General features: G+C 55.9%; 1 protein-coding gene across 2 annotated transcripts; it reads right to left on the bottom strand.

The window, feature by feature from the left end:
- Window positions 1–95: 95 nt before the first annotated feature.
- Window positions 96–27,056, bottom strand: JUP (junction plakoglobin). 2 transcript variants are annotated; one of them, XM_065897834.1, is made up of 15 exons: window positions 26,922–27,056; window positions 16,003–16,218; window positions 12,417–12,673; window positions 11,941–12,179; window positions 10,638–10,839; window positions 9,698–9,842; window positions 9,490–9,593; window positions 7,436–7,774; window positions 5,660–5,815; window positions 5,331–5,450; window positions 2,465–2,615; window positions 2,235–2,356; window positions 1,651–1,690; window positions 1,210–1,375; window positions 96–881 (listed from the first exon to the last, which is right to left on the bottom strand). In XM_065897834.1, the coding sequence occupies exons 2-14, from the start codon at window positions 16,208–16,210 to the stop codon at window positions 1,224–1,226; spliced, it is 2,235 nt and encodes a 744-aa protein (XP_065753906.1). In that variant the 5' UTR covers window positions 16,211–16,218; window positions 26,922–27,056; the 3' UTR covers window positions 96–881; window positions 1,210–1,223. The 2 variants fall into 2 exon arrangements, with proteins under 2 accessions (XP_065753906.1, XP_065753905.1); XM_065897833.1 differs by having other exon boundaries at window positions 26,941–27,050.

Below are 27,056 nucleotides of genomic sequence, written 5' to 3'. Positions count from 1 at the left end.
GGCAGCCGTGGACGCTCGGGATCCAGCCGAGAAGGCATCAGGCTGCTAAGGGAGCCCCGCCCCCCACCCCTCTCCCCTAAACATCCTCCTCCAGATCTGTGCCTTAGTTTTATTTTCTTTGCTTTGGTCTATACAAAAAAACCGATAACCAAAAACATAAAGCGATAATAATAAAATTTTCTACTGGGACCTTCCCCAGCCCCCCACACCCGTGTGCAGGAGGTGGTGGGGGGAGTCTGAAACAGGAAGGGGAAGAGAAAGCCCCTCACCGCACACCAGAGGGGTCAGCCAAGAGCACTTCTCAGGGGGTCAGCTGGGGCAGTTGTATGGGCGGGACAGGTGCAAGGGAGCTGCTAACCCTGGGAGGGGCCAAAGCCAACTGCGCATCCTGGGGAGGGAGCAGGCCATGTCCTGGAGCAGGGAGGCACTCTCCACATCTCCGCGCCATCCCCCTGGTCAGAGGATCCCTGAACTTTTCACGATAAGCTTTGGATTCTGAGCCTTTGGGCCTTGAACCTGGGGCCTGGAGACCCCCGGGGCTCAGGACAGTTGGTGGAGTTCAGTGACCAAATCGGAGCCAGCCGGAGAAGGAGCCACAGCCCTATGGAGACGGGCAGCCCAGGAGGAGGGGGGACAGAGTGGGGGCCTCAAGTCTAAAGCTTTAGCGCCAGGGCCTCGGGGGTGGGAGGGGGTGTCGGGCCCTGGACCCACAGCCCAGAACAGAAAAGCAAGAGCAGATCGCCATCGCGAGAAAGACCCTACAGAGGACCTCTGAAGGCGCAGGGTTCAGCAGGAAGTTGCAGCCCTCCTGCCCAGGCTCAGGCACTTGGCTATCTCGCCCCAACGCCTGCGAGGAGAGCCTCTCAGATGGGGAACCGCACCTGGAGGGAGGGGCAGACACAGAGGGGTCAGGCCAGCCCTGTGGCCCGTAGGAGTTCGTGCATAACCGGGCCACCATGGTAGAAGGGGCAGGACTCCTCGCCTCAAGCGAAGATAACAGAATGAGGCAGGCGAGGCACACCTTCCCTGGGGGAGCTCAGCACCAAGAGACCCCACACTTGTTCCCCCCAGAAAGGAGCCACGGTTTCAGGGGAAACCTGAGAGGGCCTCCATGAGAAGGAGGTTCTGAAGGGAAGGGAAAGCCCGAGCCTCAGCAGCCCATAGCGGGAAGGGAGAGTTGCACAGCAGGGCGGGGAGGGGTCGCCATACTAGGGTCCAGGCAGCTAGGCCAGCATGCGGTCCGCAGTGGGGTAGGGGGGCCTGAGGCCGTCGCTGTAGGTGTCAATGGGATAGTCCCCATCCATGTCCATGTGCATCTCCAGGGGGTCCAGGGGCACGTCACTCGAGTATATGGGGCGGTAGGTGGCATCCATGTCTGGGGAGGAGAAGGGAGCTCCGTCCAGGGTCTCAGGTTACCCTGCGGGGGCGGGGGGGGGGTCTGGACAGCCCTCAGCCGGCACACTTTCTACCTCTGCCCGCCCCCAGTGGGTCCGCCCCCTTCCCCAGACTCTCACATCAGGGACCCGGACAGAAGTGCATGTGGACACGACAGTGGCCGTCACTGGTCCTCTGGCCCTGGGGTCACAAAGTTGCCCCCTTGCTCACACCCACACAAGCACCCCCTCTGCCCTGGGCTCTGCACACACTTACCATCTGCGTAGGGTTCATTAATGGGGATCATGCTCTGGGCCTGAGGATGGAGACAAAGAGAAACATTGTGGGAGGGGAAGGGTGGAAAATGTAGGCTCCAGGCTGGGGGCAAAGACCCCTTGAAGGAACAGAGGATGAGATAGGGTTACACAGAGCTCTGATGAACTCCTCTCCTCAGGCACCTCCCCAGGGTGGAGGGTCCCACCATTCATGCTTGGAGGCACCCTCAGAACTAGAGCGGGGAGGGGAGTGGAGGGGAGAGGACTAGAGAATGGGTGCCAGGAGCTGCCCCACCCAGGATCAGGGCAGCCTCCAGCCTATACAGCACCTTTGTACAAGTTAGAGAAAGGCACCCCTGCCCCAACACTTCATATTAGTTTGGACAAAATAAAATTGCCATTTTGTAGGTCAAAAACAGTAGATGGTTCAACCTACTACTTCCATCTGCTGGGGATTGTCATAAATGATCCAATTATAAAATAAAAATCTATGAAGTGGACAGGATGGTAGGTAGAGGCCTCCCTAAAAGTGCAATCCTTGTGCAGTGCAAAACCTGACACTGCAGCCCAGCCCGGGATACTCACAGCCTCCCAGGCCGCAGGGTCGTGCTTGAAGAGGGAGTTGGTGAGCTCCACAGACACACGCTTTCGGTAATCTGGGTTCTTGTCCTCGGAGATGCGGAACAAGACAGCAGCAGCGTAGGTGGCTGAGCAGAGAAAAGGACGGGCCAAGTCAGGTGCCTGCCTCCACCCAGGCCGGAGGAACAAGGCCCAGCTTCCCCCCTCGACCCCTCGCCCCCAGCCCAGCCCCTCACCGGTGCCCTCATTGTGGGAGTGCAGTAGCTCCATGAGTGGGGCTGAGGCCCCCTCAGCATCAATGGCGTCGGCCGCCTCCTTGTCCTGGGCCAGCTCGCACAGCACCCCGGCGGCCACACGCTGGATGTTCTCCACTGAGGAGTACAGGAGCTGGGGGGAAGGGGCGTGGGGTGGGCGTGAGGCAGGCGGGCATGAGGCACCTCACCGCCCTGCCCATCTCTGCCTCCCTTTTTTGGATTTAACCCAAGCCCATAGTAGAAAGCATGAAAAGTCTAAGAAAAGTAAAAAGAAATGGAAAAGCACACTGGACACAATCCCCCACCCAGACACAGCTTCTTTCCATTGGATTTTTATCAGAGTCATATACATATATTTGATTCCGGTTTTTTTTTTTTTTTTTTTTTTTTTTGCGGTACGCGGGCCTCTCACTGCTGTGGCCTCTCCCGTTGCCGAGCACAGGCTCCGGACGCGCAGGCTCAGCGGCCATGGCTCACGGGCCCAGCCGCTCCGCGGCATGTGGGATCTTCCCAGACCAGGGCACGAACCCTTGTCCCCTGCATTGGCAGGCAGACTCTCAACCACTGCACCACCAGGGAAGCCCGATTCCGGTTTTTTTTAATCAAACATTGTAGCATAAAGCATTTTCCCACATTATTCAATAACTTTTCTTTAAAAATCTATGAGTTCATGGGAATTCCCTGGCGGTCCAGTGGTTAGGACTCTGCACTTTCACTACCGAGGGCGTGAGTTCAATCCCTGGTCAGAGAACAAATCAGAAGCAGCACAGAGCAGCCGGAAAAAAAAAAAAATCTATGCGCACATATTGATACTCAAGAGAGAAAGAGACAGAGACTTGGATGGACCTAGAGACTGTCATACAGAGTGAAGTAAGTCAGAAAGAGAAAAACAAATACCGTACATTAACTATTAATATTTGTGGAATCTAGAAAAATGGTACAGATGAATCGGTTTGCAAGGCAGAAATAGAGACACAGATATAGAGAACAAAAGTTAGGACACCAAGGGGGGAAAGCAGGGGGAGTGGGGGTGGGGGTGGTGGGATGAACTGGGAGATTGGGATTGACATGTATACACTGATGTGTAAAAAGTAGATAACTAATAAGAACCTGCTGTATAGGGGTTTCCCTGGCGGTGCCAGTAGTTAAGAATCCGCCTGTCAATGCAGGGGACACGGGTTCGAGTCCTGGGCCGGGAAGATCCTACATGCCGCAGAGCAACTAAGCCCGTGTGCCGGAACTACTGAGCCTGCGCTCTAGAGCCCACGAGCCACAACTACTGAAGGCCACGCACCTAGAGCCCGTGCTCCGCAACAAGAGAAGCCACTGCAATGAGAAGCAGGCGCACCGCAACGAAGAGCAGCCCCTGCTCGCCGCAACTAGCGAGAGCCTGCGCGCGGCAACAAAGACCCAACTCAGCCAAAAATAATACATAAATTAATTTTTAAAAAAAGAACCTGCTGTATAAAAAATGAAATTAAATTTAAAAAACAAAGAGAGAGAGAGAGAAAGAGAATGCTACAAAGCAAAACAACAACAAAAAGTAAAAAACCGCATCAATCGCAAGGGGAGGTAGCTACCGGCACCAATTCCTTACTCTGAACATTAATAATTAAAGGAAAGAAATTTCAAAAACTAAAAGCTCTTCTTCGACACCACTGTCTATGACCACATGATATAATGGACCGTTCCTTTTTTAACCATTCTCTTGTCACTGGACAGTCGGTTACTTTTCAATTATTAGTAGTAACACTGCAATTGTCAGCTCTGTGCATACATCTATGCCATGTCTCCAATTACATTATGCTATTTCATAAAGACAGAGTCCCAGACCTGTACTACTTGGCTGTCTATACATATTTCAAAACTGCTTTCTGTAAAGGTTTTACCACCTTATCTTCCCACCAGCGGGGTCTAAGACTGCCCATTTTATCACATCTTCATCAGCACAAAGCACTCCCATTTTTTTTTTTTTTTTTTTTGCGGTACGCGGGCCCTCTCACTGTCGTGGCCTCTCCCGTTGCGGAGCACAGGCTCCGGACGCGCAGGCTCAGCAGCCATGGCTCACGGGCCCAGCCGCTCCGCGGCATGTGGGATCTTCCCGGACCGGGGCACGAACCCACGACCCCTGCATCGGCAGGCGGACTCTCAACCACTGCGCCACCGGGGAAGCCCAAGCACTCTCATTTTTTTCTTTGCCAATTTGATAGTGGAAAACGGGCTCTCACTGCAGGGTAAGCTTCATTTCTTTAAACTCCTGGGGTTGAGCATTGCTTTTTGTTTTTTGTTTTTTTTAATATTTCTTTGTTTGGCTGCGCCGGGTCTTAGTTGCGGCACGCGGGGTCTTTAGTTGTGGCATGTGAACTCTTAGGTGCGGCATGTGGGATTGAATCCGGGCCCCCTGCATTTGGAGTGTGGAGTCTTAGCCATTGGACCACCAGGGAAGTCCCGAGCATCGTTTGTTTATGAGCCACCTGGGAATTGCATGTGCCTCTTCTTATATAACTACTGGGGTCTAGCACTGGGGTCTAGTATTAACGAGCTCTTTTTATATGAAAGATATTAAACTCTTATCTGTTGTGATGCTTGCAAATATCTTCTCAGTTTGCTGTTTACTTTTCAATGCTTTTAGGTTTTTCCGGACATTAAAACATAGTTTTTATTTTCATTTGCTGGCGTTTGCTAAGTGGTCACTCCTGGTGCGGCCACTTCTCTCCAAACTCCTCCAAAGACCTCTTGATGCCTGGCCCAGACCCCCTCAAACCCGTGGCTGGCAACCTTCCCCTTTCAGCAGTGGGCAGAAGCAGGGGTTGGGGGAACCTCTCCTGCCCACCTGCCCCAGACTCACCTGCACAAACAGGGGGATGGTGTTGAGTCGGAAGATCTCCATGCGGTTCATGGGATCCCGGGCGAGGATGTGCAGGGCTCCGGTGCAGCCTTCCACGATCTCCTCCATCCTCACGCCGTCCTGTACAAGAGGAGCCGTTGGGGCATAGCAACAGGTAGCCCTTGGGAGTGGTCACACCCCCCCAGGATGCTGGCAAACCTCACTGGTCCTTGGAGTTGGCATCAATTGCAACTCGCCTCCCTATTTACACACTCGCATGCGCACACGTTCACACAAAGGACACTCTGACTCCCCGGGTAGAGGGTCACAGGCCCCTGCAGCTCACTTACCGTGTAGGGCTGCTGTGTGCCTGCAGCCATGTGGCGCTGGGCATCCTGGTGGGCCTTGACCAGCAGCTGGATGAGGCGGGGAATGACCGCTGCCTCCTGCAGTGGGGCATGGTTGGCTGGGCACAGGGCCAGATTCCTGATCAGGCCGATGGTTGCCTGGCAAGAAAAGGGACGCTCATCAAGGGCATTTCCTGGGCATCACTTCTCTAGCATCATCTCCTCCTTCCCCTCTCATCTCTTCTGTTGCCCAGGCCAGCCACAGACATGCTGGAAGATCTCCAGAGAATGAGATCACCCCCAGCCCATGTCCCTTATTCCCTACAATCTGTGGGTCCTCATGTCTAACTCTTAGAGCCCCTGCTAAAACGATACCCCATTCCAGAATATTCCATCAGCCCCCAGGCCCTGACACTGCCCCCGTCCCCTCTCTCTTACCTCCCACTCACAGACAACATAGTCTTGCTTTTCTGATAGCTCCCAAACCCTGATTATCAGGGAGAGGGGGTCCTCACTAGGGGTGACCCCGAAGCCTCCTGCTTTGGTGACGCTCACACTGTAATTAATCCCCAGCAGGCGGCTCTGGGAAGAGGTCTCCGCCCCAGGGTCCTCCAACTCTCAGGAGCCATTCTGGCCTCCCAGGGCTCCTTGGGGAGCAATTTATCATCTTACTTGATCCTCAAAACAAGAAACCAGGACGGCAGGGATGAAAATCACGGGGGAGATGAGGACAGGGTGGATGACCTGCCAAGGTCACTTGTCAACTTATCTGCTGGGTCAGGGTGCAAACCCTCCGCCCACCTCGAGCTTGTGCTGCAGACCAAGACCAAGGAGGGGAGGGACCGCGTGCTGCCCTTTCTTTAAAATACAATATATATAATCACTTAAGAGTCATTCTTATCTGGACTGTTCTACTGTTGAAAATGTAGGCAGTAGGACCCCCGCCAGCTGGCTCCCGCGCCCTTTGACAAGACCCCAGCTGTCTATGGCAGCTTCCCTCACTCTCTGGCACCAGGTGTCACACACACCGGTAGCTCTGCCCGGGCTCACCCTCACCTCCCCTGCCTGTGACAGGGAACTGATACACATCTCTCCTCTACCCAGGCAGCCTCCTGAGAAGAAGGCTCCACCCTGGCTCCCAGTAGCAGACACCAAGTGTCCCCAGAATCCTCTCTACCCTTTGTCTTTTTCGCAACCCTCCTGAGTTTGAGCAGGACACATAACACAGTGCTAACATCCTTGCATCCAGATGTGGCCAAATGACCAAGTTCCAGAGTATGGGCTGAAGTGATGTGTCCCACTTTCTGGTCGCTGCTAGCCCTCCCTACTTCTCCAGGGCTAAAAGGCACCTATGGGGATGATATAGTCCAACTGTTCATGTGAGGACAACCCACCCTCATGACCAGACCCTCTGGCATAAGGAATGTGCTCCATGGACCACCAATATCACCTGGGGGCTTGTTAGAAATGCAGACTCTCAGGCCCACCGAATCAGAGCCTGCAGTTGAATGAGACTGCCCAGGGTGTTCCTATGCATATTAAACTTTGAAGCTCTATTCTAGGAGCTGGCTGAGCTACGAGATAGGAGTCTGGGTCTCAGGAGCAGAGCCACTGTGGAGGTCTAAACTGGAACATGAGAGAGGAGTAAACTTCTGTCTTATCGGAGCCACTGTATTTTAGGCCTCTTTGTTACCGCAGCTTTGCCTGAACCCATACAGCACCTAATCTTGTCTTCAGAGCTCCTCCCCTCGCTGGACCCCACCGTGCAGTGGGCGGTACCTTGACCAGCGGCCACTGGTTGGGCTGGTTGAGCAGCTTGACGATGGCCGGGATGCCGTAGTTGAGGCGCACGGAGTTCTGAGCCATCTCGGCCTCGGGGTGGCGGCTGGTGAGGTGGCGCAGGGCACAGATGGCGGGCTCTGTGATGTCATCCTTGTCACCGGCACACAGGATGGCATGGATGAGCGCCTCCACGCCGCTGTTCTGCGTCACCAGCGTCTTGTTCTTGCTGTTGTTGCAGGTCAGGTTGGACAGAGTGCCCGTGGCACAGGTGAGGACATTGACGTCGTCCACGCTCAGCTGGTTCACCAGAATCTTCAACACACTCTCCAGGCCCTCCTGGGGTCGGGGGAGGCAGAGTGAGGGAGGTTCCCAAACGCAGGGTCTTCCCAAGTGTACCCGGGAGAACAGATGGCCTACAGGGGTCTCCAGCCCACTCAGCTCATACTCGATGGGCCCTGCCTGCGTGTGTTCATCCCCGTGATCCTGCCAACACCCGTGAGAAGGTAGTCGTGGGGCAGCTGAGGCCCAGAGAGGTTGAGGGCCTTGCCCATAGACCCACAGCTAGTGAGCCGGATCTGAACTCAGGCCTGTCTGTAAGCTCCACGCTCTCTCCTTCCACCCGATCCTGTCCTCAGACCCAACAGAGCTCTACTCAGGCCGAGGGAGGCCCCTAGGCCAGAAAGAAATTGTTGAGGAGGTCCATGCTTCCATGGCCCAGCTGACCCACTTTTTACACACTTCTCCCCTCTCTGGGCCTTAGCTGCTGCCCATTCAGTGGTCCCCAGGCCAAATCTGCTTTCAGGAAACATCCCTAACCCAGGAGCCTCATTCTCCCAAGAGGAGCCATGTGGGCCCTGTGATGGAACAGGAAGACCCCAGGATCTGGGGACAGACAGTCCTGAGTTCAAATCCCAGCTCTGCTGTCTGCTAGCTGTGACCAAGGGCCATTCCTTAACTCCCTGAGCCTCTGTTTCTTTTTTTTTTTTTTCTATTTTTCTGTGAAAACTTTCTTTTTCTTTAAATTTTTTATTTAATATTGGAGTATAGTTGGTTTACAGTGTTGTGTTAGTTTCAGGTGTACAGCAAAGTCAGTTATACATATACATGTATCTATTCTTTTTCAGATTCTTTTCCCATTTAGGTTATTACAGAATACTGAGTAGAGTTCCCTGTGCTACACAGTAGGCCCTGCTGATTATCTATTTTAAATATAGCAGTGTGTACATGTTAATACCAAATTCCCAGTTTGTCCCTTCCCCCCGGTAACCATAAATTTGTTCTTTAAGTCTGTGAGTCTGTTTCTGTTTTATAAGTAAGTTCATTTGTATCATTTTTCTTTAGCTTCCGCGTATAAGCGATATCGTGTGATATTTGTCTTTCTCTGAATGACTTACTTCACTTAGTGTGATAATCTCCAGGTCCATTTGTGTTGCCGCCAATGGCATTATTTCATTCTTTTTAATGGCTAAGTAATATTCCACTGTGTATCTGGACCACCTGAGCCTCTGTTTCTTCATCTAGGCCCCACACTCTACCTCCCAGTACTGAAAGGGGTAAAGGAGCCAATGTCCCCGGTGCCTAGTGGAGCCCAGCACGTGGCAGGTGCTCAACAAGCAGCCGATCGATGCAATTCTTAGCAGTGACAGTCAGGTTCGAAGGAGGGACCAGAAGACTTGTCCTGAAACTGCATTTTTCCTTAAGCTGTTTTTAGGCACCGGCGACCCCCAAGCCGTCTCCTGCATACTGCTGCCGCCACCGCCCAGGGTCTAGGTCAGAACTGCTCCTCTGACACCAGCTGAACCCCAGCCAAGAAACATCAGCCTCCTTCATCTAGTCCCCTTTCTGAATCCCTAACAGGGATTAGAGCCTTGAGCCTAAAGGGATGAGGGGTTACAGGGCACTTCCATCCCCAGCCACAGTGGAGCAAGATACAGAGGCCTCAGGCCTCCCCCAGCTCCTAAGGTCAGACTCCCAGACAGGAGGTTGGACATGGTAAGATGGAAGGACGAGGTGGCTGAAGAGGCAGACCCAGGCTCCACGACCTCCCTCACCTGCTTGGTGGCCACGTCCGAGAGGTTGCGCAGGGTCCAGAGGCAGTTCTGCACGAGGCGGGGGCTGCTGCTCGTCAGGTGTTTGCCCAGGGCCTGCATCCCACCTGGGGTGGGAGATGGGGGCACATCAGCCACAGGGGAGCACCGCTGACTGAGCCTGGTCACTGGTCAGAGCCCCCACCCCCGCCTGCCCGGCCACAGTACTCACCAGCCTCCACGATAGCGGGCTTATTGCTGGGACACACGGACAGCACCTTGAGCACACGGCTGGTGGTCCAGAGCAGCTTCTCGTAACTGTAGTTCCGCATGATGTGCACGAGGGCCTGGGGTCCTCCGTTGGCCAGGATGATGAGCTGTGGAGGGAGGGGGGAAATGAGTGTGAGACAGATAGGGACTATGACAGGGAACAAAGAAGGCGGGGGGGGGGGGGTGACAGAGCTGTTACAACTGTGCTTCATCTAAAACCTGAATAGCTTTTGTGACTATTAAATAAGCCAAAACGTTACAAAACAAGGTAATACACAGTGCTGGAAAGGATGAGGTGAAACTATGAACATACACTGCCACTGATGGCACTGCAAATAATGCAATCCTTTTGGAAAGTACCTGGAACTCTGAGTAAAAGCTTAGAGATATTAAAAATCCTCAGCCCCACTGATGAAAAACTTTTCCTACTCTCTGGGAAAGGCTATGTACTTGAATATGTTCATTATAGTATCGTTCGTTCATCAAGGTGGAAAATCGGGCACAACCTAGATGCCCTCCCTCAGAATAAAGTCTGGGGTCTCCACTTAAGGAGGAGGTGCTATTTGCTGTTATAGGGTGGTTCTGAGGACAGTCTAGCCAAAAAAAAAAAAAATTTAATCTCATGCAGAAAACAGATGCAAAGTTGTAAATTGCTATAAGTACAACTGTGTACAAATATGCCCACAGGAAAGCACTGTAGAAGCACATGGCTGTATGAGGATAATGGATTTTTTCTTTCCCTTGTCCTCAAAGTATCCAGTAATATGGTGAAACATGTACATCTGTATACACATGTGTATTTAACCTAAATAGGGTAAGAAGGCAGTGTCCTGAAGCTGCCGCTGGACGGAGGGTGTGCCGTGGGGGCTGCAGGTCTTGGTTGGGGGCGGGGCGCGGCCCACCTTGCTCTCCTGGTTGCCGTAGGCCAGGAGCTGCAGGCAGTCGGTGGTGATGGCCAGGAACTTGGGGTTGTTCTTGTTGAGCAGAGGCACGACCTTTTGCAGCCCGTCTGCCAGGCGCACCGCCATCTTGGCGCCCTCCTGGTAGAGCAGCAGGTTGTGTAGCGTGGTGATGGCGTAGAAAAGGACCGACTCCACAGGGGAGCTGGGAGAGGGGCAGGGGGTCCACGTGAGTCAGGTCCCAGGTAAATGTGGGCCACCTCCCAGTACTGACACCCCAATGGTGTCCCTTGAGTCCAGCCCCGCTTTTTTTTTTTTGGGCCACACCGTGCGGCATGCAGGGTCTTAGTTCCTTGACCAGGGATCAATCCCACGCCCCCTGCAGTGGAAGCACGGAGTCTTAACCACTGGACCGCCAGGGGAGTCCCCCAGCCCCATTTTTTTTTTTTCTTTTTTTTTGTGCGGTACGCGGGCCTCTGACTGTTGTGGCCTCTCCCGTTGCGGAGCACAGGCTCCGGACACGCAGGCTCAGCGGCCATGGCTCACGGGCCCAGCCGCTCCGCGGCATGTGGGATCTTCCTGGACCGGGGCACGAACCCGTGTCCCCTGCATCGGCAGGTGGACTCTCAACCACTGCGCCACCAGGAAAGCCCCCCCACCCCAGCCCCACTTTTATGCACAAAGCACACAGCACCTCTCCTCTCTCCACTGGGACCAGGACTCCTCCTGCTTTGCGCTCCCGGCTGGGTGCTAAACGCACGGTTGGTCCCCTCGACACCTGTCCCTACTGAGTAACTGCCATGTGGAAGGCCTCATACTAGAGAGGCCCTGCAAGGGACTCAGGAGAATAAGATCAGTGTCTCCACCCTTAGGTAACTCGCAGCCTAATATGATGTAAGGAAAAAGGCCAATCAACACTGCAAGGCTGGGAAAGGTAAAGGTGGCAAAGGACTTCGCACATGCTGTTCCCTCTGCCTGTAATACTCTTCCCTTCATCTACACCAGCCAAACTCCACTCATCCGTCAACCCCCTGCCATTAGAGTGAACAGCTTCTTGGAGCTCCGCTGACCAATCTTGGACACACCTTTGCTCTCATCTATACTGTATCCTGATAACTAACCCTGCGAGTTACATGCCTGTCTCCCCTGCTAGGCTGTGAGCAGCTGAGCACCAAGACTGGGTGTGGTTCTGCACCTGGCACACAGTAGGTGCTCAATAAATGTATGGAAGCCCAGGGACGTGGGCAGGTTGGGGAGTCCAAGGGAGGGGAAGCCCCAGGCTCCCCCAGTGGGTAGGGGTCAGTACCTGAGCATGCGGACCAGGGCAGGGATGCCACCCGACTTGAAGATGGCAAGCAGCCCCTCGCGGTGGTGGGAGAGGTTGTGAAGGATGCTAGTGGTACAGCGGGCTGTGTCCAGGTCGCTGGTGTTCTGCATGGCGCGCACGACGGCTGCTACCAGCTGGGGCGAGCCCATCAGCGCCCGCCGAGACGCCTCCTTCTTCGACAGCTGGTTCACGATCATGGCCGCCTTGGTCACCACCACCTGGGGGGAGGGGGAGGATAGGAGGATCTGAGCAGATGGGCCAGGTTGGTTGCCACTGTGAGAAGCAAGGGCCAGGAGACCCCTCCACAAAGCTCAGACAGACCCGGGTCAGACTCTTCCCACGGATGGGGCTTTGGGTCAATGACCTCCCTCCACCCCAGGTAGGGCCCTCTCCTGCAGACACCTGACCTCTCCCTTCCCTGCCCCGCCTCCACCCCAGCCAGACCCCTCACAGACCGGGTCCTCATCGTTGAGCAGTTTGGTGAGCTCAGGAAGGGCCCGGGTGGCCAGCTCGGCGTCGTCCTGGTAGTTGATGAGATGCACGATGGCCGACTTCAGGAGCTGGGATGGCTCGGCCAGCCGCTGCAGGTTGGTGGCCTGTCCCTCCACCTGGGTGGCCAGCAGGGAGCTGTCCTCTCTTGTCACACCAGGACATATGGCCTCCCGCACCCGCTTGGCTCTGCCTGTCGTGGACATCTGGTAATCCAGGTCACCTGGGGGCCAACAGGCAGGGACTGAGCTGCAGGATGCAGGCAGGGGGACACCGGGGAGCAGGCATCCCATCTGGGTCCTCTGGACCGCCTCCCAGACCACCACTCATAGTTCTACCTTTAACCAGTGACCTTGAGGAAGGCATCATCGCCTCAGTTACATCATCTGTAAAATGGGGCACCACCTGTTCTGTCCGTCGCAGGGAATTCTTACAAGAATTAAATGAGATAATCGTTGTGAATTGGGACCTCCCTGGTGGTCCAGTGGTAAAGAATCCTCCTTACAATGCAGGGGATGCAGGTTTGATCCCTGGTCAGGGAACTAAGATCTCACATGCCGCGGGGCAACGAAGCTCACGTGCCACAACTACTGAGCTCACGCACCTCAACTAGAGCCCACGTGCCACAAACCACAGAGCCCTAGCGCTCTGGAACCCACGGGCCACTACAATGCCCACACGTCCTGGAGCCTGCGCACCACAACTAGAAAACAGAAAATCCACACGCCACAACTAGAGAGAAGGCTGTGCGCCACAATCCAGAGCCCACGTGCCGCAACTAAGACCCGACGCAGCTAAAAATAAATAAAATAACGAATAAATAAATCTTTAAAAAAAAATTTGTGAATTGCTCTTGAAAGGATGGGGGGGTGCTTCCCTGGTGGCACAGTCGTTGAGAGTCCGCCTGCCGATGCAGGGGACATGGGTTCGTGCCCCGGTCCGGGAGGATCCCACATGCCGCGGAGCGGCTGGGCCTGTGGGCCATGGCCGCTGAGCCTGCGTGTCCGGAGCCTGTGCTCCGCAGCGGGAGAGGCCGCAACAGTGAGAGGCCCTCGTACGGCAAAAAAAAAAAGGATGGGGACTTCCCTGGTGGCGCAGTGGTTGAGAATCTGCCTGCCAATGCAGGAGACACGGGTTCGAGCCCCTGTCTGGGAAGATCCCACATGCCACGGAGCAACTGCGCCCGTGAGCCACAACTACTGACCCTGCGCGTCTGGAGCTTGTGCTCCACAACAGTGAGAGGTCCGCGCACCGCGATGAAGAGTGGCCCCCGCTCGCTGCAACTAGAGGAAGCCCTCGCACAGAAACGAAGACCCAACACAGCCAAAAATAAATTAATTAATTAATTAAAAAAAAAGAAAGGATGCATGTGCCTGGCACATATTGCTAAAAAAAAGTTCAGAGATTATTATTATTAAAAGGAATAGCTGACATCTTTTGAGTACAGGCACACCTTGGAGATACTGCGGTTTCATTTCCAGACCACTGCAATGAAGTGAATATTGCAATAAAGTGAGTCATGAATTTTTTGGTTTCCCAGTGCATATAAAAGTTATGTTTACACTGTATGTAGTGTGTTAAGTGTGCGATAGCGTTATGTCTAAAAAATGTACATATCCCAATTTTAAAATACTGCCCCCAAACGCTAACCGTCATGAGTCTTCAGCAAGTCATAGTAGCAATATCAAAGATCACTGATCAAACATCACTATGACAAACAGAATAGTCATGAAAATGTTTGAAATATTGCAAGAATTACTAAAATGTGACACAGAGACATGAAGTGAGCAAACGCTGTTGCAGAAATGACACCGATTGACTTGCTCCATGCAGAGTTACCACAAAACTTCAATTTGTAAAAAAGACAGTATCTGCGAAGCGTAATAAAACGAGGTGTGCCTGTACTTACTATGTGCTTAGCAGTGAAGTAAGTGCTTTCTTTATACTTTTCTCATTTAATCTTACAACAATCCTAGAACGTAAGGACTATTATTATCTCCACTTTATAGATGGGAAAACTGAGACACAGAGCAGTTATAAGAACCCAAGCTGGGATCTGAACTCAGACAGCCTGACTCCAGAATCCAACCCCGACTCTATGCCCCTCCCTTAACCACCAGGTAGGGGTAGGATGAGACAACCTCGGTCTATTTTCAACCCTGAAATCTCACGGTTCTAATTATACCCTCATCCTCCCCAAAGGAGACAACTCTCCCATTATATGGGCAGGCAAATAGAGGCCCAGAGGGCCACCCAGTAGAATAGAGCAGATCAGAGGGAAAGTCCAGACTGTGGGTTTCAGCAAGCAAGAGGGGGGCTCTTAGCTCAGAGTCCAGGCTCCACCCCCTGGCGGGGCTGGGAGTCCCACAAACAGGTGTCCCGGCTTCCCAGGCAGCCCTGCCCTGGCAAGTGTCCCAAAGCCCCAAAGAGAGGGAGGCAGAGGTTCCACCCTCCAATCAGTCGGGAAGGAGAGACCATCCACATGACTTTCCCACCCGGATGCTGTACTTGAGCTACCAACACAATGCCTGGCCCTGCCAAGCTGAGAGGCCTCTGCCTGCTGTGTGGAAGGAGCTCCCCAGGGTGCAGAGGCTGAGCTCTGCCGTGGCCCAGGCTGCCAAAGCCTACCCAGCACCCTCCCCAGCTCCCATAGCTCTCTGGGCTGCAACACTCAGGGTCCTGGAGGCATCTGTGGACATCTGTGGACTACAGACAGATACTCCTCTCCCCCAGAGAGGCAGGGCACCCTGGGCTGGCGGGGATCCCCACCCCTGACTAAGCCCCAGAACCGGGCTCTGCCTCCCCGGCATATTTGAGGCTCCTGGAGCAAGAGGACTGTGTCTTCCGCACAGTCCCTGAATTCCCTGAAGGCAGCAGGGATGCCTCCTCATCACACTGTAAGTTCACGGAAGGCAGTCTGTGCCTCTTCCTTCAGACTGGTGGGCAGGGTCTATGCTTCCGCTCCGTACCAGAGGTTCATGGAAGAGGAATCTGCCTCCCTCCCAGATGGGGGCGCTCTGAAGTCGCTGTGCCTCCTCCCTCAGACTGGTAAGTCTAAGAACAGGAGCTGTGGGGCTTCCCTAGTGGCACAGTGGTTGAGAATCCACCTGCCAGTGCAGGGAACACGGGTTCAAGCCTTAGTCTGGGAAGATCCCACATGCGTCGGAGCAACTAAGCCCGTGCGCCACAACTACTGAGCCTGTGCTCTAAAGCCCACGTGCCACAACTACTGAGCCTACGTGCCACAACTACTGAAGTCTGCATGCCTAGAGCCCGTGCTCCGCAACAAGAGAAGCCACCGCAATGAGAAGCCCGTGCACCGCAACTAGAGAAAGCCCGTGCGCAGCAACGAAGACCCAATGCAGCCAAAAATAAATAGATAAATAAATTTATATATTAAAAAAAAAAAAAAAAAAAACAACCATAGCTGTGCCTCCCTCCTCAGACCGGGAGCCCCCTAAAGTCTGCCTCCTCTGACCCTGACCTCCCTCCAGTGCCCAGCCTGGTTTTCGGCTGGAATATTCCCGTGGAAGAGTCCCCAGGGATCCTGACCTTGGCTCTGGGGCACGGCCTGGGTGTAGGTGGTGGTCTTCTTCAGCATGTACTGGCGCTCACAGGCCTCGTCATCCTCCGTGACGCCTTTGCTGCTGACCGAGGGCACGCAGGTATTGACCCCCGAGTGGATGCCTGAGTCGTAGGTGTACGTCTGTTGCCACTCGGTCACCTTGATGGGTTGTTCGATCAGGTTCATCACGTCCATGGTGGCTGCTGGGGACACAAAGGAGGGGCAGGAAATTAGCTGGCCGCAGTGGGGCATCCCATCAACAGGCCCAGTACCCACCTTCAGCCTCTCCCCAGGCCCTGCCCATCACCCCTAACCCGCACCACAGCTGCAAGGCCGTCAGCAGGCTGTGGAGGAGGGTGGGAGGCAGGAGAGACCAAGCCCAGGGGGGGACTGCCAGGATGGGACACCTGTCTGTGAGTCCTGGGCTTGCACCTCTGACCTCCAGCCCAGGGTGGGGTGAAGCCAGTGGCAGGAGGGGCATAAAGGGCCGGATGCCCCAACCCAGCCCTCAGCTCACCCACCTTGTTGTCCGAGCCCCAAACCCCCAGAACAGGAGAAGGCATTCAGGACCTTCAACAGCTTCTAGGGTCCCGCAGACCTACCCCCATCCCCTGGGAAGCACTGTAGAGGTGAGGCAGCTACACCCCAGGCACTGGGCGGGAAACCGGGTGGGGCAGGGAAGCAGCCAGACAGGTTTCTCTGGGAAGCCTCAGCGACTCCAAGATCTCACTTTCCTGCAGATGGGGCAGGATCACGAGTGACCCCAGAGGCTCAGGCTCTAAGGACCCCATCTCTCCAGCACTCCAGCTTCTAGAAGCCTTTCCCAGAATTCTGAATCCCACCAACCAGTTCAAATCTCAGCCACATACTACTGGGCAACTCACCGCTCTGCTGAACCTCAGTCCTCATCTGTAAAATGGGGTAGCACCACCTCCCTCGTAGGCTGTTGTGAGGACCAGATTCGTAAAGGACCCAGCCTAGTGCCTGGCACACAGTAGGTGTTCAATGTTGGTGACCATGGCCAGATATCAGTATTGCTTCTCCCTCGGGGTAGGGGAGACCTTGGGGTGGTCACTACTATTCAGAGACTTGGGGCCACTTGAGGCTCATGAATAGCTGGGCCTGACTCTACCAGGGAGGTGGTGACTCCCACTTCGTCTGTCCAGCTCCTGTCTCGGTACTGACCTCCAGAGTCCAGCAGCTGGGAGGACGGGCAAGGGAGGCTGTGCCCCAGTGAGGGCCTTCCTGGTGTCCTTCAAGAAGGCTTCCCTGGTGGCGCAGTGGTTAAGAATCCGCCTGCCCATGCAGGGGCCACGGGTTCGAGCCCTGGTCCAGGAAGATCCCACATGCCGTGGAGCAACAAGGGCCATGCGCCACAACTACTGAGCCTGCGCTCTAAAGCCCCCAAGCCACAGCTACTGAGCCCGCGTGCCGCAACTACTGAAGCCCGCGCACCTAGGGCCCGTGCTCCGCAACAAGAGAAGCCACTGCAATGAGAAGCCCGCGCACCACAACAAAGAGTAGCCCCCCCTCACCGTAACTAGAGAAAGCCTGCACGCAGCAACGAAGGCCCAACATAGCCAAAAATTTAAAAAACAAATAAAATAAATAAATTTTAAAAGGTCACCATCCTCACAAGTGGGTTTCGAAGCACATGCTCTGCTCCCGCATTTACAGATGGGGAAACTGAGGCTCCACCCACTAAGGAGGCATAGCAGAGAAATGACAGAGCCAGGCCCAGGCCCAAGTGTGAGTGACACCCGAGTCTGTGGCCTGTGCACACCCAGTGTGGCCTCAGATGGCAAGCAGACCCCAGGCTGGTCCACCCGTGAGGCTGGGCAGCAGTACCCAGCACCTCAAACCCACCGTCCCATTGTGTTGGGAGACCAGTTAAGGACGAGGCTGGAGTGGCTGGTGAGCCTGGTCCCACCCCGGGAACAAAGCTCACCAAGGATCTGTCTTCTGGGACGGCCCCAGTGCCACCCTCCAGGAGGATGACAAAGATCCTTCATGCCACCCTGCCTTTTATGGCGACCCCAGTTCCTCGCCTGCCTGTGGGCACACCTGGAACCGGCAGAGGCAGGAGCCAGACCAGCTCCCCGCAGACTCCTTCCTCTCCTCCCATCACCCCGAGTGACTCAGAGTTTCAGGCTGATAAACAAGCGGGCTCGGTGCCTCCAGACGTGCCCAGCTGCTTTCCAGGCACCGGCCAAGTGTGGCTATTTCAGGGGAAGCCCTTCCCCCCCACCCCCACCCTAAGCACACACTGCCCAGCACTCCTGCCTTCCCTGGACACAGAGAATACAGGAGAGTTTGGGAGGAGAAAGCCTGTCGCAGAAGCCCCAGGGAGAAAATTCAGGCAGGAGGCCTTGGACATCCAAGCACTGGAGAAGGAAGATGAAACTGCATCAGTCAATACAGTTGCATTAACCCTGTAAAGGCCACTTTGCCGGGCAGAGGGCTGAGCCGACATCTGGACGCCGAGCCTCAGTCAGATTCGCTTAGGACAAACTGGACATCTCCAGCCCTATCAGTAAAAACACGCCACCCGAGCCAGAAAAAGCTGCTCCCAAGTAGAGACCACCACCTACCCTGATGCTTCTGAGCCAAGTGAGAGGGATACGGGCCTTGGCCGGAACCTCAGGGACAATCCCCTCACCAGCCCCATATCCAAAGGGACCACCGAGGTCAAGGCTGGCCATAGGAGGGGCATTTCCTCAGCAGGCCCCTCACCAACCCCCGCCAGCCCAGGCCTGGAGCCAAAAGAAGTTGAGGGCTGGACAGCTGCCCAGGGTGCGACAGAGCCCTCAGAGGTCAAAGGATCCATGGCGGAGGGGAGGCGGGGTGGGGTGGGGTGGGGGGGGAGCCTTAACTAGCAAATGAATCTCATGCTTCCCTAGAAGCAACCCTGGCCGGCATTTTATTATTCCCAGTTTCTAGGTGAGGAAACAAGCTCCAGGCTGAAAAACAGTGGCGCTCTGCTCAAATCCAGATCTGCCTCACTGCCAGCCAGCCTCCAGCCCACCAGGGAGAGAATGCTGCAGAAGACAGTGAGGGGCAGGGGGCAGGAGGGGCACAGGTGGAGCCGAGCACCTGCTGCTTGGCAATCAGGAGTCCCAGGTTCTAGTCCCACCTCTGCTGCAAACTTGCTGTGTGTCCTTGGGCAACAGCTTTCCCTCTCTGTGCTTCATCTTCAGAAAGGGTAGCCCAGGTGATCTCAGAGGAAAGTTGATATCTAAGATTCTAGGAATAAACAGTCAGAATTCCCATGACAGACCAGAAAAGGCTGAGGGTGGGCAGGGTCAGAGGTGGAAAGCAGTCCAGAAAGGACACGCACCAGAACTCTTCTTGAAGAAAGGATGCTGGTGGGAAGCCACTCCCGCCACAGGAAAGATGTAAGTCAGACCTCAGGCAGGGCTGTCAAGCAGCCCCACCTTTCTCCCCACCTACTCCCCAGGAGAACCAGGGGAATTCTTTTTTTCTTTTTTAATATATTTATTTATTTATTTTTGGCTGTGTTGGGTCTTCGTTGACCCACACGGGCTTTCTCTAGTTGCGGCCAGCGGGGGCTACTCTTTGTTGCAGAGCACGGGCTCTAGGCACACAGGCTTCAGTAGTTATGGCACATGGGCTCCGTGGCGTGTGGGATCTTCCCGGACCAGGGCTCGAACCTGTGTCCCCTGCACTGGCAGGCGGATTCTTAACCACTGCGCCACCAGGGAAGCCCCAGGGGAATTCTTTCACAAGAAACAAAAGCGCTGTTTTTGCAGCTCCCAGGGTGGAGGAGGCCGCACCGGTTTGGTCTTGTCCCTCTCCGCCCTGGACCTGGAGTGAGACCCGCCACAATGCCCCTGGACAGAGCCAGGGTGGAAGGAGGCGAGACAGACACGGGCCCTGCCCCTGCACCCTGGCGGGAGCTGGGCAGAGCCAGACACAGGGCGGGGCCCTGAGTTGAATGGGGGCACTTTGTTTAGCAAGCAGTCTCTATTGCAGGAGGAAGGAGCCAGCTCAGAGATCACTGGGTGGGGTGGGGGACCTCGCAAGGGACAGGAAGAGAGAAGACAGGGGCCCTGAAGAGGGTGTGCGAAGGACCCTTCCCCCACTGGTCCACACTGGCCAGGAATCTGAAAGCAAGGGGGCTGCTTTGGGGCCTACCCTGCCTGTCGCTCCTGCTTCCTCCTCTGCGTGGCCGACCCAGGGGGCTGGCAGCAGGCACCCTAAATCGAAGACTGTCCTGGCGGAGTGTGGCCCAGCTCTGACATTAAAAAGAACTCCCAGGAATTCCCAGGCAGTCCAGTGGTTAGGACTCCGTGCTTCCACTGCAGGGGGCACGGGTTCGATCCATGGCCGGGGAACGAAGATCCTGCATGCCATGCGTCACGGCCAAAAAAAAATTAAAAATAAATAAAAAGAACCCCCACCAGAGCTGCATCAGGCTTCTTCCCCCTGCCAGTACCTGCCGCAGTGACGGGCTGGGCTGGGCTGCAGGACGCCAAGTGTCAATAAGACACAGGGAGACCAGGACAGGAAATGGGCTGCCTGAGAGGTGAGACCCGGCTCAGAAACATTGCATTAGAGCAGTCAGGGCCCCCCAGAAGTTCCTTGGGCCAGAGGCCAGCACCCTGTGCAGACACGGATCACGGGCTCAGAAAATGACAGACGAAGGGGGCCATGGGCAGGGCGGGAGGGCATGGGGGTCAGGGGAAGGCTCCATCCAGCCGCCGCCCCCCCCCCCCCCCCCCCCCCCCCCCCCCCCGGCACTCACTGGCCGCATGCCCTTGGGCAAATCACGCAACTTCCTGAAACTTCATTCCCCCTCTGTAAAGTAGAGACAATCAAGACACTCCTTTCTTCAGACGGCTGTGTGTTGTGTGGATGGTACACAGCCATGACTGTGCAAGGCCTCTGTTGGTAGGAAAGGCCCAGGCAAGCGTCCTTCTACTAGGGAAGCACAGACATGGCAGAGGAGGAAGCCAGCAGAGATGGGCCTGGCAAGGTAGCCGGTAGCCAGCCTGCTTTGTGGGACCCAGTACTCAGGGCAAGACCCAGGCTTCCTTTCCCTAACCCCTCAGATGAAGGCTAGGAGGGGAGCTGCCTCTGGCCCTAGGGCAGAGCCCCTGGGGTCGGGGGAGGTGTGGCCGGGGAGGATGAGTTATGTCCAGGTCCTGGGAGGGGAGGCCAGGTGGAGACATGGCGCTGCCCCTCTCCCCGGTCACACGTGCCGCCTTCTGCAGCTGGGGGCCTGCAGGCCAGTCAGGCCTGGACATTCCCCACATAGCAGCCCCAGGGGAGAGGCTGGGCTCCACAGTGTCGCCAGCCACCACCCTTCCCCACTCTGCCTCTGGCTCCAGAAGAGATCTGGCGAGCGGTCCCAAGCACAGACGGAAACAGACTCTAGAAAAGTACAGAGACAGACAGGACTGCATCCCTTGAGAGCCCTGTCTCCCCCATCAGGCTGGGGCTTCCCATCTAGGCCTCTCCCCTCAGACGGGTGGCTCCAGGAGAAATGTCCACCACCCGCACACTAGATGTTCCTTGGCAGACTGTGGTCTCCCCCATCAGACTGGTCATTCCAAACGGGCAGGGACTGAAGCAGGTACCATGTGTGGCCAGGGTCCTGGGGACGGGAGAAGATACAGAAGCCCATCCTGAGCTTCCGGAGGAAACCCCTCACTTCCAGGCTGGAGGACAGCCTGAGCTGTGGCCCAGCACTGGCTGCGGGTGGAGGTTCAGGTCAGGCCGACCCAGCTGCTGTTTATTTTCTTCCTTCTGGGCTCCTGCCCAAAGCAAACAAACCAGGGTGGGAAAATGAAGGGGACTTGGAGGAGAGGGAAATGCCTAGCCAGGTGGCTGGACCCTGGGAAACTCCGGGCTCCCCTGGAGAGGGCTCCAACTGGAGCGCCATTCCCTGCTGGGGACCCTGGGTGGGCAAAAATCCCAAACCGGCAGATGACCCTAAACCGGGACTCCTGGGAATGGAAAAACACTTTACCAGCCTCAGGAAACAACAGCTAAGGACTCACTTGGGTCGGTGACGTATCTCAATACCCAAGTGCCTGGTGTCCCCACCTGGCCACCCCCACCCAGGGGGGCTTGGGGAGTCCGTCCCCAGCTCATGTCCACTCCTCAGGGTGTGATTCCCCAGGGTTTCATTCTGTAAGGATCGCTGCCTGGCCCTCTCCTGGAAAAGCAGGGAAGACCCAACTCTTACTTCCCTGTTCAGCATTTGCTGGAGAAAACTAGGGTTCAGATAAAGATTTGGTTAAAATTTGTTATTGTATACAGAGCATAAGATCAGCCAAGAGCGAGGCTGAGATAATAGGAGGATGCTAAGAAAAGAGAAGGGAAAGAAATGTTCATGGTTAGATGCTTCAACAGGATTACGGGTGACTTTTTTTCTTCTCTTGGAAACTTTCCTAAACTTTCCAACTGTTTTGTAAAATGATCAGATATTACTTTTTCAATCAAGTGGGAGCGGGAGTCGTGTAGTGAGTGCAACCTCCACTCACCCCAGAATAAGCAGTGTATTGATTGCCCAGCCCCGTCCCAGTTCTCCCCTGTCCCTGCCACTCACCAGAGACAAGAATCCTCTGTCCCCGCAGGGAGGAAAGACAGTCGACCTGTAACCCACACTCTGCAGGTCATAGAAAGCTGAGCTTCCTGCCCTGAGGGCCCCCAAAGCCTGAGGGGCCAGAAGGCTGAGCAAAGGGGGAGTGGTCGGTGAGCTTTCTCTTCAGCCTAGCCAAGGAAGCTGCTGGAAATCAGGACAGTCCACGCCCCCCAGACCTCCCCCAGATTCAACCACGTCCCAGGAGGCAGGCCTCAAGGTGTCGCTTGCAGAGACACAAACCCTGATGACCTGCCCCAGTCACACTGCTGCTTCTCTTCATAGGGGTCACTGGGCCAGCGGCTCATGGCTACCTGCCTCTCACACGGCCAGGTCTCTCCTCCCAAAAGACACAAGACTAAGAGTTTCCCCAGGGACCCCAACAGACCTCAGACTCGCCCCAAAGGGTAGATTCCTACCTGCCCTCTCTCCTGGGGCAGCCTGGCTCTCCCCCAGCTCACACGGATGGAACCCTGCTTCATCCTCTTCCGAGAAGAGTCAACCCTGAGCCTCCACCAGGATCTCCCTCTTACTCATCAACTCAAGATCTCACCTCTAACAGGCAGGGAGTCCTTCCTCCTGTCTAGCCTCCATTCCTTTCATAAGAGTCCCAATCGCTCTTGTGTCCTCAGGGCTGTTGGAAAACTGCAAGCCTGTCACCCTTTTCACAGCAATCACCCGGGACTGAGTTCATTCTCTTTCTTTCTTTGTCACATCAAGTCCCCTCAGCCTTCTCTTCTCCAGGATCAGTAACTCCCCATGCCTAGGGTCCCCTCCTGACCTCAAGGGATCTGGAAGCCCCATGTCGATAGGCTCAGTACCCAGGCTGTACTGACACATATAGAGGCCCCATTTCCCAGGCCCGTTCCGGTGTCAGGTGCCTAGTAGGCAGACGTGCCAGCAGGTCTGAGGACAGTGACACCAGCCCCTCCCTCCAGGACCCAGGCCCTGCTGACTCCACCCCAATCACCAGAAAGGCCTCCACAGCAGCAGAAAACCTACTCCCAGCCCCCAGGGCTCCCAGCTCCAGAGGACAACCAGTTCCCCACCCAAGACCAGCCTGGCAGTGCTGACTGGTAGAGTCCAGCAGGACACTGGTCCGGTCCTAAATCTGACTCTCGTTTCTCTCCACTCCCCAGGGAATAGGCCCCCCCTTTATCCTGGCCCAGCTCCAGCCCCCAGCAAAGCAGACAACTCCCACTTCCTATACAGGGAGAAGTCCAGAACAGTCCATGGCTCGGCCCAGCTCAAGCCAGGAGGCGGCAGCAGCTTTGACCCCTGCCCTCCTCTCCCTGCCGAAACCTCCTCCACACATCCGCCACAGCCCCTGGCCTTGGGGAGATAGCCCCCTCCACCAGGAACCAAAAACCAACCCACGGGAGGGTCAGGGGTTTCAGAGGGCAGGAGGCTGGGACGTGAGTCACCCCTAGCTGGCAAACCTGCCCCCGCCTTCACCAACCACACACACCACCCTGGACCCTTTGGAATTCTCTTCTCCCCAAACTCCTAAGCAGAGACTCTCAAAAAAGGGATGGCAGAAAAATTCTTCCCAGAGCCATGGTGGGGTGATACAGCAAGATGGGCCCTGGGCTTGGCGCCAAAGGACCCAAATGCCAGCCTTGGCCCTGCTTGGGTCTCACTGTGCAACCTTGGGCAAGTTACTTAACTCCCCTTCCTCACCTGTAGAATGGAGTAATGATACTTGCCTAGAGGGATGGTCATAAAGATTAAGTGAGAACAGTTAATGAAAGTGCTTGGAATCTGTAAGTAGCCCCTTACCTTTTAAGTGACCATTTATCAAGTACTTATTCGGTAGTTGGTACTATTATTTCCATTTTGCCCAGGAGGTCACTGAAGCTCAGAGAGGTGAAGTGACTTGACCAAGGCCACGCAGGTAACGAGCGACAGAGCTGGGAATCAAACCTAGCTCAGTCCAAGCCTAAATCCCTATGCTCAGAACTGCCCCACTATAACATCTGTCCAAATAATAGCCCTTCTGTAGAGAAGTCAACTGCCCCATCTCATTCTAAGGTGGCTCTTTTCCACAAGCCCTCCCAGGCCAGGGAGAGACCCCCGTCACCTGTACCTGCCCAGTCAGTACCCCTTCCTTCCCATGCAATGCACTCTCAAAGCCTCATCCCTGGCAGCCCAAACAGAGATTCCAGAGGAAATGGGGTTGTAACTGGTGTGGGGTGGGACCGGGTGGAGGCATGGAGAGGGCTCATGTCACCCAAGCTGAGGCTTGATCTAGCAAGAAATGACCACTTGGATCCTACCTTTTTTTCCCCTCTCCCTCCAGTCCAGTAAGTAGCCAGTTTGCACCTCCTAACAATACTTCCGCAGTATTATCTTTTCATGGAAGCCAGGAACCAGATTAGCTAACCTAATCATTTAACCAGTGTAATTAACAATGCCTTCCCCTCCTCCACTTTGGCACAGAGAAGAGGGAAAACTGGTTATTTTGCCCAAACTCCTTGCCCTTGTGACACCCACTGGAGCAGAAGAGGTATGGGACTCCCCCTGACCCAGGGCACTCCATGGGGTGGGTCTGACCTCCGCCCTCACTCTCCCATCTACCCCCCACGGTGGAGTTGTAGGGTGGTAAGGGTCTTCCCAAGTGAGTCAGGGCAAGCAACCCTGATCCCCCCAACCTTCCCTTCATCTCAGGAATGGAGAACCTGGCTGTTACATCCCCCCTTTCTGTTCCCCAAGGAGGCCAGGGAAGGGGCTCTCAGGAAATTGTTGGGGGGGAGTAGGGAGGGCAGCAGCTAACGCAGCTCTGCCCGAAACCTTCCCCACTGAAGCCTTCCTCCAGTCCCACCTTCCCCATCGAAGTCTCTCCGGAAAGGGGGTGGGTGGGAAAAGGACTTCAAAAGCCTCCAGAAGGAATGCGCCTTCAAAACCCAGAAATCAAATGGAAATCCAGCCCCATTGCTCCGCGCTCTTCGGACTCAATCCCCAGCCAGCTAAATAACGTGGGGGATGGGATAGAAGGAAAAAAAACACCAGAACAATCGCTCCCCCCACCCTCAGTCAGTTTGGCCCGGCCCGGCCCCACCCCCATTCCTGGGGAGGGGGGCAGAGCTCGGGAGAGAGCCTGTAGGGCAGACCTCCTGCGAGGGGGTGTGGTGGTCCCCGGAGACAGGAAGACAAGGAAGAAGCTGCTTCCCCTTTGGCCCGGCCCCCCACCCCGGCCCCCCCTCAGGCCCCAAGGGGCCCAGCAAACAGGATGGAGGTGGGGGCTGGGAGGACGGGGTCACAGCGCAGGCACTGCCCAGGTTCAGCCTGGCCGGCTGGGGGAGGGGGCTTTGCTCCGAGAAGGACCCCTAAAACCTGCGGGAATCCCCGGGCAAGGAGGCAGGAAAACCCCCAGAGAAAGCCGCCGTGAATACTCCTTCCTGGAAAGTTTGTTCGGGGTGATTTTTCCGCCAAGAAGAGGATAGAAAGGAAGGGTAGTCCTGTTCCCATATCAACACTCTGGAAGCCGCAGCTACTGGAAACTGGGCCGGTGAATTCTCCACCCGTGCACGACCCCTCCGCCCAGACCCCTATCTTGAGCCTCGGGTGCCAGACACCGGCTGGGCGCGGAGCCGGGCCCAGCACCAATCCCCCTGCCATCCCATCCCGCCTCCGCTGGCGGAGCCAGAGCCCGGCACCCACCCGAACGGAGCGGAGAGAGGCGCCGCAGGTACAGTCCCGACCAGGCTCGCAGAGCTGGAGGGCAGGGCCTCCGGACTCCGTGTGCTCACCTGCTCGGCAGGTGGGGCCCGCGTCTCTAGGAAAATGTGCGCTCAGCCCTCACAGTTGGGCAAGCCAGGCGTAGACAATAGGGCCCCACCCAGGCCTGGGGGAGTAGAGAGGGAGGGAAAGGGAGGATAACGCGTGGGGTGGGGTGACGGTGGCCCCAAAGAGACCAGCGGCAGCAAGTTTCGCAAACAGTAAATTCCTGATTACAGAGTGAGCGCTGGGACGCAGGCCGAGCAGGTTAAAGTCTCCCCCGCAAGAAGCAGGGCCAGAGTCAGGGACGCGGCGCCCAGCGAGCTCCGCGGGTCCCGGGGGAGGCGCGACCCGGAGGCACCTGCCCTGATCCCTCCCCACCTTTCTCAGACACAGGCTCTCGGAGCCCCCAGTCGCGCTCCGCGCGAACCTCGCGCCCACTTAGTCACCGCGCCCAGGACCCCAGCGCGCCCCCTGCCGCCCGTGCAAGGTGGCTCTCCCTGGCTCCCGCCCTCACCTGCCTGGGGACGGCGGGGATCGGCCTCTCGTCCGCTCGCCCCGCTTCCCTCGCCACAGCGATACCTGCCCCGATCGTCCGCACCTGCGTTTGGAGCCTGGCCGGGCTGGGTAGGGGTCGGGCCGGGATGGGAGCCGGCGCGGGCTGCGAACTGAGCTTAGCGCACTCGGGCGGTGGCTGCTCCGGACTCTGGCCAAGGC

Source organism: Phocoena phocoena, chromosome 19, assembly GCF_963924675.1.
Source record: "Phocoena phocoena chromosome 19, mPhoPho1.1, whole genome shotgun sequence".
NCBI classification, from domain to species: domain Eukaryota; kingdom Metazoa; phylum Chordata; class Mammalia; order Artiodactyla; family Phocoenidae; genus Phocoena; species Phocoena phocoena.
The sequence above is the reverse complement of the archived record's forward strand: the minus strand, read 5'-3'. Positions and strand labels throughout refer to the sequence as shown.

Excerpts from the sequence above, each read along its gene's own strand:
- JUP (XM_065897834.1), bottom strand. The coding sequence starts at position 16,210 with ATGGACGTGATGAACCTGATCGAACAACCCATCAAGGTGACCGAGTGG. Across the intron at positions 7,775-9,489 it reads CGGACGTGGCCACCAAGCAG|GAGGGCCTGGAGAGTGTGTT; the intron begins GTGAGGGAGGTC and ends CCCCGACCCCAG. Across the intron at positions 2,616-5,330 it reads CCATCCCCCTGTTTGTGCAG|CTCCTGTACTCCTCAGTGGA; the intron begins GTGAGTCTGGGG and ends CCTTCCCCCCAG.